This window comes from Neoarius graeffei, chromosome 20 (assembly GCF_027579695.1).
Source record: "Neoarius graeffei isolate fNeoGra1 chromosome 20, fNeoGra1.pri, whole genome shotgun sequence".
In the NCBI taxonomy this organism is placed as follows: domain Eukaryota; kingdom Metazoa; phylum Chordata; class Actinopteri; order Siluriformes; family Ariidae; genus Neoarius; species Neoarius graeffei.
The window spans coordinates 16,079,876-16,099,624 of NC_083588.1; the positions used below are offsets into that span (position 1 = coordinate 16,079,876).

At 41.2% G+C, this 19,749-nt stretch overlaps 1 protein-coding gene and 1 long non-coding RNA gene across 2 annotated transcripts in view; both read left to right on the top strand.

Moving 5' to 3' along the window:
• The first annotated feature begins 760 nt into the window (after positions 1–760).
• slc25a23b (solute carrier family 25 member 23b) overlaps positions 761–19,749 on the top strand; it is a 98,262-nt gene continuing 79,273 nt past the window's right edge. Inside the window, exon 1 of the mRNA XM_060901333.1 lies at positions 761–865. Within this exon, the coding sequence (XP_060757316.1) occupies positions 788–865 (78 nt within the window). The 5' untranslated portion in view covers positions 761–787. The remainder of the gene's footprint in view (positions 866–19,749) is intronic.
• Positions 1,517–3,162, top strand: LOC132868451 (uncharacterized). The gene is made up of 2 exons (XR_009650833.1): positions 1,517–2,703; positions 2,801–3,162. It is a non-coding gene; the product is annotated as an uncharacterized LOC132868451 (long non-coding RNA).

Consider the following 19,749-nt stretch of genomic DNA (forward strand, 5'->3'; position numbering starts at 1 on the left):
GAACGTTTGTTTCCGACTCAAGAGAAGCAAACCAGTGTGGGTTTTTTTTTTGAGGTGGGGGGGCTAGGAAGCGTTACACTAGGCTGCTTAAAATAGTTAGGATTTTGGCTCCGAAATTAAAGGGTTAAATGTCTATTGCACAGTGGGAGGAAAATGTGAGAGAGAGAGAGATAGTGTGTGTGTGTGTAATTGAGAACATAGAAGATGGGTAGTGAGAAACAGAGGTATAAATATAAAATGTCTGTGTGGTGTGTGTGAAATTTTTGACGATGGGAGAGAAGGCAGACTGAGCAAGCATAGAGAGAGAGAGAGAGAGAGAGAGAGAGAGACTAGGGCGGGGAAGAGGGTGTCAGAGAAGGGGGAGGGAAAGAAGGAGGGAGAAGCAGAGCTTTCACAATTTTCATTCAAACTGACACAGCCTGCGTGTCCTGGTTTGCACTTCCCTTCCTCCCCCTTCCTCTTCTTCTTCTTCTCCTCCTCCTCCTCCTCTCTCTCTCTCTCTTTCGCACGCATGGAAACACCAGACAGTCTTACAGTTAAGTTTGCTCCAGGAAGGACAAGACCACATAGGTTAAAAGCGAGGCTATGAGTGGAAAGAAGAGTAAGAGACATTGGATCAGAAAAATATGGTGACAAAAGAAAAAAAAAAAGTGGGAAGGGAAGCAAAGAAGGGACAGAGTTTTAAAATAGTAGAAAGAGGGACCCAGTGAAGGGGGGTGAGGGAGGGAGGGAGGGAGGGAGGGATATGCTGAGATAGAGGAATGCAGGGTTGGAGCGACAGAACTCGATGTACAGAAAGAGCAGAGAGAACAAGAGAGCAGGAGTCAGACTGGGTGTATACATCCGAGCTCTCACAAGGGCTGGGGTAAGTACGCTGTACCTCATACGTTTTTTTCATATGCTTTTTTTTTTTTTTTTAAATAAATATTCCTTGCATATCACTAGTCCTTGTATAGAATTGAAACTCCTGTCATTTATTAAGAATATAAAACCTGTACTGGGAAATTTAGCAGATTTTACATCAGGATGCATTGTCATGCCCAGAGGCGGCTTTTCCAAACCGGACACAAATTTGATGTGACGTTGATGACAAGTGTTGCTTATGTGTTTAGACAATACTGCGAGCAGAGGCTAATTTAACGTTATCCGTAAAGGCATGCATGAGCTTTGTGTTTGGATGTGTTCTTATGCTACTTAGCAGCTTTTGGACATATCCGGGACTCATCTGATCTCAACAATGTTCGGTGCACTTTTCATATTTTTTCAGTGCGTAATAAATATCATAGACCTTATGGCTTGGGCACTACGCTTTTGTGTGGGTGGGTGAATGCAAGCATGTACACATGCCAGGCTTAGGAGTTGGTATCGTCCCCTGTGTAAGTGAACAGCAATTGGATTAAAAGCATTGATCTTGTCTGTGGCAGGTAGACATAACCCAGACAATGAGCGAGCGAGGGAGGGAGGGAGGGAGGGAGGGAAGGAAGGAAGGAGGGAGGGTTTCTTTGGGGGGCATCACCAGTCACCGGTCACTGATCACAGACACCTTTGTCAATAATTGTCGTTCATCCAGAGTGAAACTACTTTCCAAAGTCTGGGCTGACATTTACACCACATGCAACTTTTTTTTTTTTTTTCTTTGCTTCAAGCTTTTCTGTCTTCCGTAGAATAAGACTAGTCGGTGAATTAATCTTGTGTGTGCAATTTCGAGACGGTCCTTTTGGGGAAACGTGTACAAATTCACTCTCTGATTGGAGAGAAAAGAAAAGCTGTGCCTCCTTTGAACTTCTTCACCACAGGGTCATGAGTTCAAGTCCCAGGTGTTGGGGAGGGGGGTGGTCTGTCTGTCTCGGTAGGCTTATTCTTCCTCGCAGACCCTTCCCCCTGTATTTCTGCACCTTGTATGTTCAGCCACTGCAGTCGTATACTGTAGCTCCTCGTGCTACTTACTTCACAACTAGCTTTCTCAGACAGAAAGTTTATGGATAACGATACAAGGTTTTACAAATGTGGGGTGTCCATGTCTTTTAATGTGTCTGTGTGTGTGTGTTCTGACCACACTGAACCTGCAGAAAGAAAAAAAACGGATGGCCGCTACCAGACAGACCGTCTTTCATAGGAAATGAGACCCTCTGACCTTTACCAATCATTGTGTCTGGAAATGCAAAGCCTGGAATCGATCACTGCCCCCCTTCCTTGCCCAGACAGACATGCACTCTCCACCTCTGCTCCTTCAGCTCCCTATTCCTTCCCTCCACCCCCTTTCCATTTTTTGTCCTCTCTAGCTAACTGAGTGCCCCCTTTCCGTTTTCCCGCTCAACCCCTGGCCCCTGCTCTGTTCCCTTCCCCCATGATCAGATAATGTATGCCAGAGTGCTTATGTTCCGTTTCATGCAGCACTTGGTCACTCTACTCTACTCTACTCTACTCTACTCTACTCTACTCTACTCTACTCTACTCTACGCCACTCTACACACTGGAAAATAGCACTGAAATGTTTAGCATAATGCTCTGAACCTTGCTGGTAGGCCTGAAATTTTATGATATAATAATAATAATAATAATAATACGAGGTGCATCCTGGCAACATGCATTTAAATAATCCGATCGAAGCTGTCGCATAACCCAAGTGTAATTTTGTCCCAGCGTAAATTCTCAGGAGAAAGTCCGAGTTTAGCGAGACCCAGTGAACATTCAACGCTGTCGGTGAGTTTTCAAAATGAGAGAAACCATCGAGTGTTGAGTGTACCCTGCTTCTCGTGCTCACATTTACCACGCATGCCTTATGTGCCTCGTGCATTAGATGTTCAAGAGGCTCTTTGATACCAACCGGGCTGAGAAGGCTGCACGAGTGTCCCTGACGGCATTACAGATGAAGTGAAAGACAGTCTATCCTTGCTCTTTGCTTGTGGTCCTAATTCACATTCATTGCTGTCTGTGGGTTCTTTTTTTTCTGTCTCTCTTTTTGTTTTTTTCTCTCCTCAGGATGACTCGCCGGACAATGAATGAGAACCGTGGTCATTTGTTCCAGCTCATCGCACTTTAAAAAAAAAAATAAAAATGATTTAATGCTTATGAGAAGTACAACTGATCTATATTTGTTCATATTTTTCACTGTGTATGTTAATACAACAATAAATAAAGAGAGTCATTAGGAAATCTAAACTTGATGTTTGGGTTTTTTTTAAATTGTGAATTAGAAAATTTGCAAATAAGGCTGTCCATCAGGCAGCGTTCGGTGCCGTATTTCTCTGCTTGATCCAGCACTTCCATGAGACTGATTTTGACTTTGGAGGTAACGAAATATAACGGTGATCTGCCTGAACCATGATGCCGGTCTTGTTAACGTTACTGACGAGACAGGACGACAATGAGCACAATGGAAAACCCAAAATGTTCTGTTTGGTTGGCTGCTTTACTTTAATTCACCAAATGCTGAACAAAAGGTACATCAGACTGCAAACCTCCTGTATTGTCACCACTGTTCGATTAACATTGTCTGCTCCGCAACCTCCGAAGAACTACAGGCGAACCATTACGACACAGGTTTACACTTTCAAAAGATAAGGAACCATATTGTACCTTTCCTTATTGCCACAGTGATTGATTAACCATTAAAGGAGAACTAAAGTCATTTTTAAACTTGCTTTATTTCTTAATATGTTATTCAGTTACGTTTTCGGTTTTCAGTAACCTTATATCGTAACTCGTATTGGCAATTAAACATTATACTTATCGGCCTATTCGGTTTTTAGCCATGTTGAACGTAGTGCGTTTGGTCCACGGCAGGCGTCGCTTATCCGCTCGATCTTCACGAGACTTGCGCGAGACTTCGAAACGTGACGTGTCAGCGCCGCCATTTTGAAAACTGTTTCCCAAATGAAATATTGCACAAAAGCAAGTTTAAATGATGATTACTGTGTACTCTCTTTAAATTTTCCTGATTGCTATCGAAACAAACAAAACTTCCGTCTTGATTACGTCAGCATTCGAAAGAGGCCGCGCGCGTCTTTTGACAACGTTGGCAGGTGTCAGTCACTTTGATTTCCGTTGTACGTTTTACTTCCGTCATACGACGTCTCGCACAGGCCTTGACGAATCTCGTTTACGGCCATTGCTTTGACATACGGACTTATATATTACATAGCGTATTTCAAACGCTCATAACTTGCTATAGCGATCAAAAGTGCGTTCCTATATTTATTAAAATGCGAAATAGAATTTTGATGGTAAAAAAAAAAATTGCCTTCAGTTCTCCTTTAAGGATAATTGAAAAATAATTTGAGGTACATATTTGGACCTTAAGGACCACTGTAAGCTTTAATCTAAAAGCGTCTTAAAGCTTTATTATTACGTTTAGGTCTATGTTAAGTGGCATTGGTAAGCAAAGTCAGGCAAGCGTTAAATACAACTTGAACAAAAAATCAAATGTATTTAGACATTTTCTCAACCTAGGACACTGAGAAAGAGCGCAGTGATGAATGCGACTAATTAAAAAAAGCGCTCACGGAATCCTTAGCGTGGAGAGGATGAGCTGCAGGTAGGCCTACAGACATGGGAAGACACGAAGCGAAGTGCAGGTTTTTAATGAACGAAGCTCTACAACTCTGAGCTTTGTCAAAGCCACTCGCCGTCTTCGCATGTGAGAATAGAAAGAAGCAAGCCAGAAATATGGAAATGAAGGAAAAACAACAAGCTCCTCAGCCAATTACTGACACAAAGGGAATACTAAAACAATAATCACATTCACATGGTGCACATTAAGGTACAGCGAGACAAACCTTTTGTCTGTCCGGTTTTGAATAATGTAAGGCGTTCCACAGTGTTTTATACACTCTGTTATACTCTACTGGGAATGACAGTATGTATGTGCATTGCTGGTTACACAATTACAGGGGGATTTTTAGAGAAAAGGCCGAGGTAAGCCAGGGGGTATTCTGATTTTATTTTGACGAGGACATCTCTCTTTCTTTATTAATAAGAAACAGAGCTTATGCACAGTAACTGCATTTTCATTACTCCAATCTGACTTGAAAGAAACACCGACTGTATGTACTAGCTTTTATAGCAGTTACAGCTGGAGGGACAGCCTTAAAGGCCCCGTCACACTTATTTGGAATTAGCAGGACCAGCCGGAATGAAAATTTTTAAATTCGTGCCACATTCGGGCAGGAATTTCAAACTGACCAACATTCTTACAGCTTTGTAAGAAGTCCGTTCGAATGCGCTTCGAATCCACCTCGAATGATTCTTGCACAGGGGCGGCATGGTGGTGTAGTGGTTAGTGCTGTCGCCTCACAGCAAGAAGGTCCGGGTTCGAGCCCCGTGGCTGGTGAGGGCCTTTCTGTGTGGAGTTTGCATGTTCTCCCCGTGTCCGCGTGGGTTTCCTCCGGGTGCTCCGGTTTCCCCCACAGTCCAAAGACATGCAGGTTAGGTTAACTGGTGACTCTAAATTGACCGTAGGTGTGAATGTGAGTGTGAATGGTTGTGTGTGTATGTGTCAGCCCTGTGATGACCTGGCGACTTGTCCAGGGTGTACCCCGCCTTTCGCCCATAGTCAGCTGGGATAGGCTCCAGCTTGCCTGCGACCCTGTAGAACAGGATAAAGCGGCTAGAGATAATGAGAATGAGATGATTCTTGCACATTTCGGATGTATTAGCTTTCGAATGCAGTTCAGATGTAGTTGGAACACAGTAGGAATACCTAGAATGCAGTAAGAATATTAAGAATGCACTTCGAATGCCGTACGAGTGCGGTTCGATTGCTGCCCGAATACCACCCGAAGTCTGGTCGGAAGGTGTACTTCGAATATCCCGGAATATACAAAGAATTTTCATTCCGGCTCGTTCGAGGCACATTCGGGACATTCCGGCAGGATTTGAAGTGGCTTGCCATTTCGATTTTTCCCTCGAATGTGATCAGAATGTTTCGAATGCTGTTGGAATGCCGTAAGAATATTTAGAATACACTTCAATGCCGTTCGATATTTCTTCTTTTCAAATGCACCTCGAATGTTTTGAGCATGAGCAAAACATTCGGGCCGGCCACAAGAATGGGCCCCAATGTTTGGAATGCACTCAGAATGCAGTCAGAATTTTTAGAATGCACTTCGAATATCCCGGAATATACGAAGAATTTTCATTCCGACAGCATTCCGGCTCGTTCCGCCTCTAGTGTGACTGCCCTATAACTACACATTCAGCCACCCAAAAATGTATTAGAGCGGCGGCTACAATTATCGACACCTTATCGATCTTTTGGCCGTTGCAAAAGTAGAAAAGACTTTTCAATATGTAAATTGTGCATGAATAATGACTCAAACTTCCACTGGAAAAAAAGGAATTGACTCCCATTTACTTACAGTAGCGTATCAGATCATGTGACACCGTGCCACAATTATCGACACCCAGATGATCATTTATTAAAAAAATTATCGGTATGTGGTGTTAAGTGAACAAAACATTGTTATTATTTAAAATTTGTTTTACACAGACTTATATTTAGTACAAAATATCTTTTATATAAATATATGGATGTCGGTGTTTGCGTAAATGAGGAAGTAATTCTAACGCTTGTTAACTAATGAACTGATAATGTTTAACCTGTGTCAGAAAATCTTTTTGTTCCGCTTTCGAAGTATTTTCCTAGATCACATTTTATTCATCATTTGTTGTTGTTTGTATTAATTTCTAGTTTTGAAAATCCACGTCAAAGGTCGCATGTCATTCCTCGAACTAAAATATAAAATGTCTACTGATATCGTAATATGTGGTAGATATTTACAACAAACTGAAAAAAAAAATTTTTTTTTCTGAATGGAATCGAAAAATCTGAATATTTCAAGCATGTAATTTTTATATGCTAGGAATTTAATTCTGGTCTAATTCTATTTAATGCAATCGGATTCCAAATTCTCTATAAACATTCCATTCTGTTATGGATCAGAAAAAAAATTATAAAATCACAGCACTTTTTTTTTTTAAGTACTTCATTTACTTCAACAATGTTCCACAAAGATCAATCCGTAACAGTTATACAATGCCACTTGATTCCACAGGGTGTCGATAATGGGGGACACCGGTGAAAGTGATCACTATTATCCGACACCTGACGTGACTTCTCAAATGCGCGTTTAGATACAAAATGGCGGCTGTCAAATGAAAGAGCAAGAAACAAAGTAGGTTTTGACAAGGAGATCATGAAATATCGGTGAATTTGATCAGTAAAAACATGTCCATGATCTTTCCGCCATGCTTACCTGCGATGATGGCGTCCGGGTTTTCCTCAAATTGCTGATCGTGCTAAAAAAAAATTCCATCTCGGGTAACGAGCTGCGTCATCAGACGGCAAGCTCAAAGGGTGAGGGGTCGGGGTCTTCCGGTTGATTAATTAACCGATAATTGAGAGTTTGTAACTGAAACTCACCTTTGTAAAATTGTTTTTATTGGTAAATCTGAAAAGGTGTCGATAATTATGGACCGTCGATAATTGTAGCTGCCACTCTAATATTCCTGTTTTGCATCCAGTGTTCCCAGGATGGACTCTGGAGCCACCTCAACCATGACCAATATAAAAACAGTTACCGAGGATGAATAAATTAAGGCATTAATATGCAACTGCTTTAAATAATTGTATTAAATAGGTCTCACATCAATTTTTTTACCCTCTCTCATTGGTTTCCAAATGCTTTCTTTGTAAGACATCTATGGCCATGTTCTTCTTTTTCTCTTTAACTGATCAGGGATGGGTTTCCCCAAAGCCTCTTAATGCTAAAAGCATCTTAACTAAGAGAATGAGTGAGTGTTCATTGTGCTGCTCGCTCTACCATTGATTGATTGATTGCTTTATTCTGAACAGTAAGGAAGATATAAAAACAAACAAAAAAAAAACAAAAAATAAAAAATGCAATCGGGGCGGCACGGTGGTGTAGTGGTTAGCGCTGTCGCCTCACAGCAAGAAGGTCCGGGTTCTAGCCCCGTGGCCGGCGAGGGCCTTTCTGTGTGGAGTTTGCATGTTCTCCCCGTGTCCGCGTGGGTTTCCTCCGGGTGCTCCGGTTTCCCCCACAGTCCAAAGACATGCAGGTTAGGTTAACTGGTGACTCTAAATTGACCGTAGGTGTGAATGTGAGTGTGAATGGTTGTCTGTGTCTGTCAGCCCTGTGATGACCTGGCGACTTGTCCAGGGTGTACCCCGCCTTTCGCCTGGGGATAGGCTCCAGCTTGCCTGCGACCCTGGATAAAGCGGCTAGAGATAATGAGATGATAATGAAAAAATGCAATCATCAAAACATCGTCATAAACAGAATAGCGTAGCTACAAGGCAATAACATAATAATGTTTGGAAAGGATTAGGAAGAAGTAAATAACTTCAAATCCTAACCCTCTATACCACCGTTAATCAAACGTCACTTTCCGCCATAATAAACTATATATACAAAAGAAAGCAAAATCAACAACAACAACAACAAAAAAAAACATACCAACATACCAAGACATACCAACATGGTATAATATTGCCCAAATTAAATCATATATATATATATATATATATATATATATATATATATATATATATATATATATATACACACATACTTATGCTATGCATATATACACACATACAATACATATATACAGTACATACATATACACATACCTATAACTATACACATCCATACATACACAGACGCCCGTATCATAATTATGCATATTATGCAGCTATATTATATACAATTATGCACTAATATATATATATATATATATATATATATATATACACACACTCACTTTTTATATAATATATCCGAATGTACTCATACCCACATATATACACTTATATTATCAATAGCATGTTATTGTAATTCCTCCTCCCTATACCTCATAAAGATCTGTTCCTTATACCTTTTTTTGAACTGGTTTATAGTTGTACATTTCATGAGCTCCACATTCAAACTGTTCCATAGCTTTACTCCACAAATAGAGATACTGAACATTTTTAACGTTGTCCTAGCACTGCGAATTTTAAATTTCAATTTCCCACTAAAATTATAGCCCCCCTCTCTATCCGAGAAATATCCATTTAACGATGATCTTTGTGCTGCGATGCATTTGGGAAACTCAGGCCAGAGCCTCAGTCCTTGAGGGAATCATCTTTAGACTGTCACTAAATACATCTATAATAAAAGGTTAAAAGCGCAAGACCCCACCTCTTCTGAATTCAAAGCCTAAGTAAGGAACTAAGTTACTTTTCTTGTCTTTTCCTTTTTCTCTTTGCTCCAATCCCATATCTAGCCTAACCCAATAATCAGGAGTAGAATAATCTTTAAAAATATGAATAGATCATCACTGCTACAATGAGAATTTTTCTCAGAAAGTCTGTGCCTAATTTGGTGAACCACTATCCAAAGTAGGCAACAAGACCGCACCCTTGGAATCACCTCCTGCAAATTCTAACCACTAATCATCTCTACAACCCCATGTTAGTTGCATACGTCAGTAACTAACCAAAATTAGAACCATTCCTAAAATTCCACCAACAGCACAAACACTCCACAAAATAAACAAATGTGAAATAGTTTCAGAGTGACTGATTTGCACACAAGCTGTAAGACTTATGAACAGAGATGATAGATGAAGGATTTCTCTTTTTAATCGATAAAATACAGAATTTGATTCGGGTATTTTTTTTTTAAAGGCCTTGGGTTACACTGCTTTTGTAAGTCGGGGTGGGATACTGGAAGATATTTCTACAATGCACAATACGTATCAGGGGCGTCAGAAGCATTTTTAATGTGGATGGGACACACTGGTGGGGGGTCTGGGGGGTCCCTGATTTCCATAAAGACGGCGTCCCTGATTTCCATAAAGAACTTCAAATTTTGATTCGTCTGACCACAGAACAGTTTTCCACTTTGCCACAGTCCATTTTAAATGAGCCACGGCCCAGAGAAGATGTCTGCGCTTCTGGATCGTGTTTAGATACGGCTTCTTCTTTGAACTATAGCATTTTAGCTGGCAACGACGGATGGCACGGTGAATTGTGTTCACAGATAATGTTCTCTGGAAATATTCCTGAGCCCATTTTGTGATTTCCAATACAGAAGCATGCCTGTATGTGATGCAGTGCCGTCTAAGGGCCCGAAGATCACGGGCACCCAGTATGATTTTCCGGCCTTGACCCTTACGCACAGAGATTCTTCCAGATTCTCTGAATCTTTTGATGATATTATGCACTGTAGATGATGATATGTTCAAACTCTTTGCAATTTTACACTGTCGAACTCCTTTCTGATATTGCTCCACTATTTGTCGGCGCAGAATTAGGGGGATTGGTGATCCTCTTCCCATCTTTACTTCTGAGAGCCGCTGCCACTCCAAGATGCTCTTTTTATACCCAGTCATGTTAATGACCTATTGCCAATTGACCTAATGAGTTGCAGTTTGGTCCTCCAGCTGTTCCTTTTTTGTACCTTTAACTTTTCCAGCCTCTTATTGCCCCCGTCCCAACTTTTTTGAGATGTGTTGCTGTCATGAAATTTCAAATGAGCCAATATTTGGCATGAAATTTCAAAATATTTCACTTTCGACATTTGATATGTTGTCTATGTTCTATTGTGAATACAATATCAGTTTTTGAGATTTGTAAATTATTGCATTCTGTTTTTATTTACAATTTGTACTTTGTCCCAACTTTTTTGGAATTGGGGTTGTATTCATTAGCCTGTTTTTAAACCCACTGCTCTGCCTAAGATGAATGTGACACAATTTATCACCAACAATGACTTTATGGGTGCATTTTACTTTTTATTTTGTGTTTCCTTTTTTATTTAGTTTTAGATGCAACACAACATGCCACTGGGCCAAGCAATAGTGACACTCAATTGTATGTTTAAAAATAAGAATATTCACAATTTCACACAATGAACAGGCATGACATGGCATCATGCAAACTTCATAACACAAAATCACACAACGGTGACACATAAAAAATAACTTCACACAATGAACAGGTGCAATTTTGTTAACCATCAACAGTGACTTTAGTGGGTGCATTTTACTTTTTTCCGATTTAGTGATACCTATAACAAAAAATGACATGGCATCATGCAGTCTTAACACAAAATCACACTGTGTCAAGCAATGATGCATAAAAGAGAACTTCACACAATGAACAAGTGCAGTTTTGTCAACCTACATGCAATGATGGTACTACAGTAACATTTACAGATTAGTATAACAAGTAGATTTATAGATATAACTCCTTCTTACATTGGTGCCACCACAATTTCTACCACTTCATAACTTTTATCCCCCTTTCCTTCACAATCCACCTGGAATAGCATCCATCTCTCTCCATTGCTTTGCTTTCTACTATTCCTTCCCCATACACTGATTTCCCATGTTACTCTCCAGAAAACTGGCAAAGACCGGACAAAACAAGTTCTTCAAATCTCTCATCTCATCTCATTATCTCTAGCCGCTTTATCCTTCTACAGGGTCGCAGGCAAGCTGGAGCCTATCCCAGCTGACTACGGGCGAAAGGCGGGGTACACCCTGGACAAGTCGCCAGGTCATCACAGGGCTGACACATAGACACAGACAACCATTCACACTCACATCCACACCTACGGTCAATTTAGAGTCACCAATTAGCCTAACCTGCATGTCTTTGGACTGTGGGGGAAACCGGAGCACCCGGAGGAAACCCACGCGGACACGGGGAGAACATGCAAACTCCACACAGAAAGGCCCTCGCCGGCCACGGGGCTCGAACCCAGGACCTTCTTGCTGTGAGGCGACAGCGCTAACCACTACACCACCGTGCCGCCTGTTCTTCAAATCACAACAGGGAATCAATAAATATCACCAGAGCAGACTTGACCTCATTCTTGGCATTACAGTAAGGCAGGCCTACTGGGTTTGAATTAAATGATAGCTAACATTAAGCTAGCTGATACGTCTCCTAACATTGACTAGCCAGCTAACTGCACTAACATTTCCACTGGGGGGGGCGTCGTGGCTCAGGTGGATAAGGCGCCATACCATAGGTCCGGGGACCCGGGTTCGATTCCAGCCTGGGGTAGTTTCCCGATCCCTCCCCGTCTCTCTCTCCCGCTCATTTCCTGCCTCTACACTGTCCTATCCAATAAAGGTGAAAAAGCCCAAAAAAATATCTTAAAAAAAAACCCCTGTCCTGTGAGGAAATTTTGACTGACTTCCCGCTTCTTTGTAAAGAATTTCCTTATGTCCACTGTGTCTGGGGAGGAGCAAATACTGCAAACAATTCATCATCAACCAAGAATACCCCATTAGGCTAAGCTTATTTCATTGTTTAGTTGAACATTAATTTAACGTGGCCTAGGGTTAATTTTGAGGGCATATAACAAAAGAATCAGGTTTTAGCGAAAGCTAGACATTGTGAGGTGGCAATGGGGCTGATGTTACCTCCTCCACTTTCGAGCAACTGCACCTTGCACCAAAATTTCTCTGCTTGCACTGAGATTCACTTCACTTGCGTGCGATGAGTTGTTGTAGGTAACGCCCGGAAAACCCGGAGTAGATTTTCAGTGGTATATGTATTCTCTTATCGATCAAGTGGAATGGATTCTTTCACGTCACCTTCACATTCAATGGTGGCGACGCCCATGATACATATCACAATATATACAGTACCAGTAAAACGTTTGGACATGCTTTCTAATTCAATGGTGTTTTGTTTTGAATTCATTAAAAGGACGTGTCATATCTAAGTGTTGATGGATGTCATTTCTGTTTAGTTAGTTGAGCAGTTCTTGACATAATATGGATTACTACAGTTGTGGAATCAGGCTATTTACTGTTGCTTTATTATTTACTATTCACTGTTGGATCTCAAACACATTAAGAAGGCAAGAAATTGCACTAATTAACGTTTGACATGGCACCTTTTAATTGAAAAGCATTCCAGGTGACGACTTCATTAAGCTGGTTAAGATAATGCCAATAGTGCGCAAAGAGTCATCAAGGTAAACGCTGGATACTTTGAAGAATCTAAAATACGAAACATATTTTTTAACAACTTTTTATTTACCACATAATTCCATACATGTTATTTCATAGTTTTGATGTCTTCGGTATAGTTCTGCAATGTAGAAAATAGTCAAAATACAGAAAAAGCTATGAATGAATTGGTGTGCCAATTTTTGGCTGCTACTGTACAGAAGTTCACGATCACACTTATTTAAAATGTCGACAAAAATAATTAACACCTAAACAGGTGAAAAATGTATGAAATTTGAACGATTAAATAATATTGGCTGGCTTCGAGTGGTATATCAGATACATCCCATTCAGCCAGCATGATATTGAACGAGCCGAAGTCGAAGACATATACATTCGATGGAACGATTATAGATTCTACAAAAAGTTAAGAACAGGGCGGTAACTTACCAATGTTGAATGCTGATTCTGATTGAATATAATTCAATGTTCTGTCAATCCAAAGTCAAAGTTCTAACAATAAAAATGGTACAAGTCCAAAAAGCCTGAACAACCCAACTTATATACAAGCTATATCTAGGTTGACAATTCAAGCTCATTGAGTTAATTGTTACATTGCAGTTGTTCAGAACAAAAGGGCTTTGCTGAGTGAAGTCCACGAGTGAAGTCCTCTTGTAAAAGTCTCCGTCACTTTTCCTCACCTCCAAGTAGAACTTTGACAATATTTCCACTATTGCTCCCTTTTCCAGTTTTTCGATGTCCGTTGGTATGTTTTTCTCTTGTAAATATGCATGAAGAATATCTAATGAAGTTTTGGTAGCCTTTCGGGTGTTCGGCACATCTTTAGTTTTCAGTTTATTTATTTAGTGCTTAAACCTAGCACTGAATTAATCCCGTCTTTTCTCTTTCCTGACTGACAAAGAAATGGTTCCACGCATGAGCAGGCGCAACAGAAAAGTTTTGTCATTGGATCTTCGCATGAGCTCTGACATGTGATGCGTTGTCTTGACAGTGTGCAATATTATAACGATATTGCACGCTCATTCTCCATTGGGAAGAGTGGCTTAATACATGGAGGATAAGCGATATGATGACAATATTGCATGCCATCAATAAACCCGCTAGAAGGGAATAGAACATGTTTTTATGTATTGCATAGAAAAAGTGGCTTGTATGTATAATAATTGTAAATACTTCATAGAAAATCTTAGCAATAAACCAGATGCTTTCAATGCAATGTACAAAAATATTTTAAAATGCCATTAAAATGTTTTTCATATTAATTCGTCATATTGTCCAGCCCTAATTACAAGACTGTTTTATTTTCCTAACATGACAAAAGACTGAAATGGATAGCAGTACTATAGTGCAGTCACTATAGTATATTGTCAGTTTGTAATGACCAATGAGATGGTTGTGGGAAGCAGGATCACACACACACACATGGGTGTCGCCACCATTGAATGTGAAGGGGACATGTACCCCTTACATTTCATAATTCTTCGTTTGGACCCCCCCACATTTAACATAAAATATTAGTTCACCCAGCGCCGTTTCTATTGCTTCGTGAAAGAATCCATTCCACTTGATCGATAAGAGAATACACAGAGCACTGAAAATCCACTCCGGGTTTTCCGGGCGTTACCTACAACAGCTCACCGCGCGCGAGTGAAGTGAATCTCAGCGCGAGCACAGAAATGTTGGTGCAGCTGCTGGAAAGTGGAGGTGACCAGGCCCGGCGCCAGGAACAGTTTACTAAGGGGGCAATTAGAAATCGCAAGGGGGCAAATATTTTTCCATATAGTGTGTAGTAGTGATGGCGGTCTGACAACGTGTTTCAAACAATTAACTGCGCCAACCACAAAACCACAGCCCCGAAGGTTGCTTTAGTCCAGGAAAATCATGTGGCATATTACCAGGGCAGTTGCGCTTTATCAACTCCCGTGCCCACCTGTTAACCCTCCCCTCCGATTTTCTCACAGACACGTGGTACAACTGGAAAGATGCCAAACATAAAACAACACACACAAACCTACAGGCAAGTCCTTTACATTTAAAATACATACAAATAGCTCCGGGCGGCACGGTGGTGTAGTGGTTAGAGCTGTCGCCTCACAGCAAGAAGGTCCGGGTTCGAGCCCCGGGGCCGGTGAGGGCCTTTATGTGTGGAGTTTGCATGTTCTCCCCGTGTCCACGTGGGTTTCCTCCGGGTGCTCTGGTTTCCCCCACAGTCCAAAGACATGCAGGTTAGGTTAACTGGTGACTCTAAATTGACCGTAGGTGTGAGTGTGAATGGTTGTCTGTGTCTGTGTGTCAGCCCTGTGATGACCTGGCGACTTGTCCAGGGTGTACCCCGCCTTTCGCCCGTAGTCAGCTGGGATAGGCTCCAGCTTGCCTGCGACCCTGTAGAAGGATAAAGCGGCTAGAGATAATGAGATGAGACAAATAGCTCCGCGGCATGAAAACAAAACGTCAATGCAAGTCTAAGGTACTTGGCTCAGCGGACAAAATCATAATTTAAAAAAATCAACAGACCCCGCAGCTGCACCAGTAATAGCCTTCCTGACTTGCACCGAGTCAACGCGAACCACTTAATCCGCGATCCCGGTTTAGGCGTGTAGGGGACTAAACACTCTGAAGTGATGAATTTTCACCCCCACTGCATGGGGGGTGACGTCAACGACACATATTCTTACGCTATTTGCGCACAAAACAGACCATATATGAACACATACACCAACATAAACGGAGATAAACTTAGCCTACAAAGAAAGAAAATGGATTCACAATATTGTGGTTGAATTCGTTTAATTCGGAGGGGGAAAGACTACTCCCGCAAACTGACTGCATATTGCAGAGACAGTGCACTTGTAAGTGTGCATGTAAAACCCCCGCCCGCCCGCACGACCCTTGTCCTTATCACAGGTCTGTGTGTGCGCGGCTGTGTCAGCATTTCACACACACCCCCACAATAACTAGTCCCCAGTAGTTAGGATTGATACATATGTCTAAAACAGGGTTAATATTAAATTCAGGCTTTTTGAAATAATCCTACCTTAATACAGTTGAATTCTACGATTGCAATGTAAGAATCATAACAACCAATCAGATTTGTTCTACCGTGCCAGTTTTAGTAGTGATTTATGTGAAATGTATTTTTGTGCAATGCGCAACCACTTAATATTTCGTATTTGAAAATGCAAATTATTAATACATCTATAATACATTATATTTTCATAAGAAAACAATTAAGTGATCTGAGTCTCCATTGAGGGGGCGGGGCTGTAGCCACGAGGGGGCGACGCCCCCTTTCGCCCCCCATGGCGCCGGGCCTGGAGGTGATGTCAGCCACATTGCAACCTCACAATGTCTAGCTTTTGCTAAAACCTTATTCTTTTGTTATATGCCCTCAAAATGAACCCTAGGACAAGTTAAATTAATATTCAACTAAACAGTGAAATAAGCTTAGCCTAATGGGGTATTCTTGGTTGATGATGAATTGTTTGCAGTATTTGCTCCTCCCCAGACACAATGGGCATAAGGAAATTCTTTACAAAGAAGCGGAAAGTCAGTCAAAATTTCCCCACAGGACAGGGTTTTTTTTGTCCCAATGGAAATGTTAGTGCAGTTAGCTGGCTAGTCAATGTTAGGAGATGTATCAGCTAGCTTAACGTTAGCTATCATTTCATTCAAACCCAGTAGGCCGACCTTACTGTAATGCCAAGAATGAGGTCAAGTCTGCTCTGATGATATTTATTGATTCCTTGTTTTGTCTGGTCTTTGGCAGTTTTCTGGAAAGTAAGATGGGAAATCAGTGTATGGGGAAGGAATAGTAGAAAGGAAAGCAATGGAGAGAGATGGATGTTATTCCAGGTGGATTGTGAAGGAAAGGGGGATAAAAGTTATGAAGTGGTAGAAATTGTGGTGGCACCAATATAAGAAGGAGTTATATCTATAAATCTATTTGTTATACTAATCTGTAAATGTTACTGTAGTACCACCATTGCATGTACGTTGACAAAACTGCACTTGTTCATTGTGTGAAGTTCTCTTTTATGTGTCATTGCTTGACCCAGTGTAATTTTGTGTTATGAAGACTGCATGATGCCATGCCATTTTTGTGATGAGTATCGCTAAATCGTAAAAAAGTAAAATGCACCCACTAAAGTCACTGTTGGTGGTGAACAAAATTGCACCTGTTCATTGTGTGAAGTTATTTTTTATGTGTCACCGTTGCTTGACACAGTGTGATTTTGTGTTATGAAGTTTGCATGATGCCATGTCATGCCTGTTCATTGTGTGAGATTATGAATATTCTTATTTTTAAACATACAGTTGAGTGTCACTATTGCTTGGCCCAGTGGCATGTTGTGTTACATCTAAAACTAAATAGAAAACACAAAATAAAAAGTAAAATGCACCCGTAAAGTCATTGTTGGTGATAAATTGTGTCACATTCATCTCATTATCTTAGGCGTAGCGGTGGGTTTAAAAACAGGCTGATGAATATATGGACTAGTTGAATGAGGACTTATTGTTGAAAATTAGTTAAAAATTTTCTGGCGGAGGACCCCCTGCCAGTGTGTCCCCCCCACATTAAAAATGCTTCTGACGCCCCTGCACACACAAGGAGACGCCACATAGTAGACTACTCTTCCCGCAACCGGTTTGTTACGGGTCAACTGAACATAAAACAATGCTGACTGATAGCACAGAATGGGGAAAACCACATGGTGGTGGGAAAACGCATAACAACTATCTGCATTTGTTTCTGTTACAAGGCTGATGCATATTCCATTACACAAACAAAAGTATATTATCACAGGCCAAATAAAGACTTCGTATAGGATATTGGCAAGGGAGCTGTGGCTCAGTAACTTCACATTTATAAAACAAAAGTTACATACAGTGGCATGCAAAAGTTTGGGCACCCTTACTGAAAATGTCTGTTACTGTGAATAGTTAAGTGAGCAGAAGATGAACTGATCACCAAAAGGCATGAAGGTAAAGACGACACATTTCTTTTCAGCGTTTTCTGCAAGATTTGTTTATTATTTTTGTTTTGTACAATTCTCATCTCATTATCTCTAGCCGCTTTATCCTTCTACAGGGTCGCAGGCAAGCTGGAGCCTATCCCAGCTGACTACGGGCGAAAGGCGGGGTACACCCTGGACAAGTCGCCAGGTCATCACAGGGCTGACACATAGACACAGACAACCATTCACACTCACATTCACACCTACGGTCAATTTAGAGTCACCAGTTAACCTAACCTGCATGTCTTTGGACTGTGGGGGAAACCGGAGCACCCGGAAGAAACCCACGCGGACACGGGGAGAACATGCAAACTCCGCACAGAAAGGCCCTCGCCGGCCCCGGGGCTCGAACCCAGGACCTTCTTGCTGTGAGGCGACAGCGCTAACCACTACACCACCGTGCCGCGTTTTGTACAATTGGAGAGTGAAAAAAGAAAAGGAACACCATGCGAAAGTTTGGGCACCCCAATACATTTGAGTTCTCAGGTAACATTTACCAAGGTTCCAGACCTTAATTAGCTTATTGAGCTGTGGCTTGTTCAAATTCTTCGTTAGGAAAGGTCAGATGATGCAGATTTCAAAGCTGGATAAATTCTCTGACTCCTCAAACTTGTCCCTAAAATCAACAGCCATGGGCTCCTCTAAGCAACTCCCTCGCATTCTGAATAATAAAATAATTGATGCTCACAAAGCAGGAGAAGGCTACAAGAACATAGCAAAGTGTTTTCAGGTAGCTGTTTCCTCAGATTGTAATGTTATTAAGAAATGGCAGTTAACAGAAACAGTGGAGATCAAGGTGAGGTCTGGAAGATGAAGAAAACTTTCTGAAAGAACTGCTCATTGGATTGCTAGAAAGGCAAATAAAAACCCCTGCTTGACTGCAAAAGACCTTCAGAAAGATTTAGCAGACCCTGGAGTGGTGGTGCACTGTTCTACTATGCAGCAACACCTGAACAAATATGACCTTCATGGAAGAGTCATCAGAAGAAAACAGTTCCTGCGTCCTAGCCACAAAATTCAGCGTCTGAAGTTTGCGAATGAACATCTAAATAAGCCTGATGCATTTTGGAAACAAGTCCTGTGGACTGATGAAATGAAAATAGAACTTTTTGGCCACAATGTGCAAAGGTATGTTTGGAGAAAAAAGGGTGCCAAATTCAGGAAAAGAACACCTCTCCGACTCTGAAGCACGGATGTGGATCGATCATGCTTTGGGGTTGTGTTGCAGCCAGTGGCACAGGGCACATTTCATTGGTCGAGGGAAGCATGGATTCGAATAAATACCAGCAAATTCTGTAAGCAAACATCACACCATCTGTAAAAAAGTTGAAGATAAAAAGAGGACGAGTCCTACAATAAGACGATGATCCAAAACACACCTCAAAATCTACAATGGAATACCTCAAGAGGCACAAGCTGAAGGTTTTGCCCTGGCCCTCACAGTCCCCTGACCTAAACATCATTGAAAATCTGTGGCTAGATTTCAAAAGAGCAGTGCATGCAAGACAGCCCAAGAAACTTGTAGAACTGGAAGCCTTTTGCAAGGACGAATGTGTGAAAATCCCCCAGGTAAGAACTGAAAGATTATTAGCTGGCTACAAAAAGTGTTTACAAGCTGTAATACTTGCCAGAGGGGGTGTTACTAGATACTAACCATGCAGGGTGCCCAAACTTTTGCTTCGGGCCCTTTTCCTTTTTTGTCATTTTGAAAATGTAAAAGATGAAAATAAAAATGTTT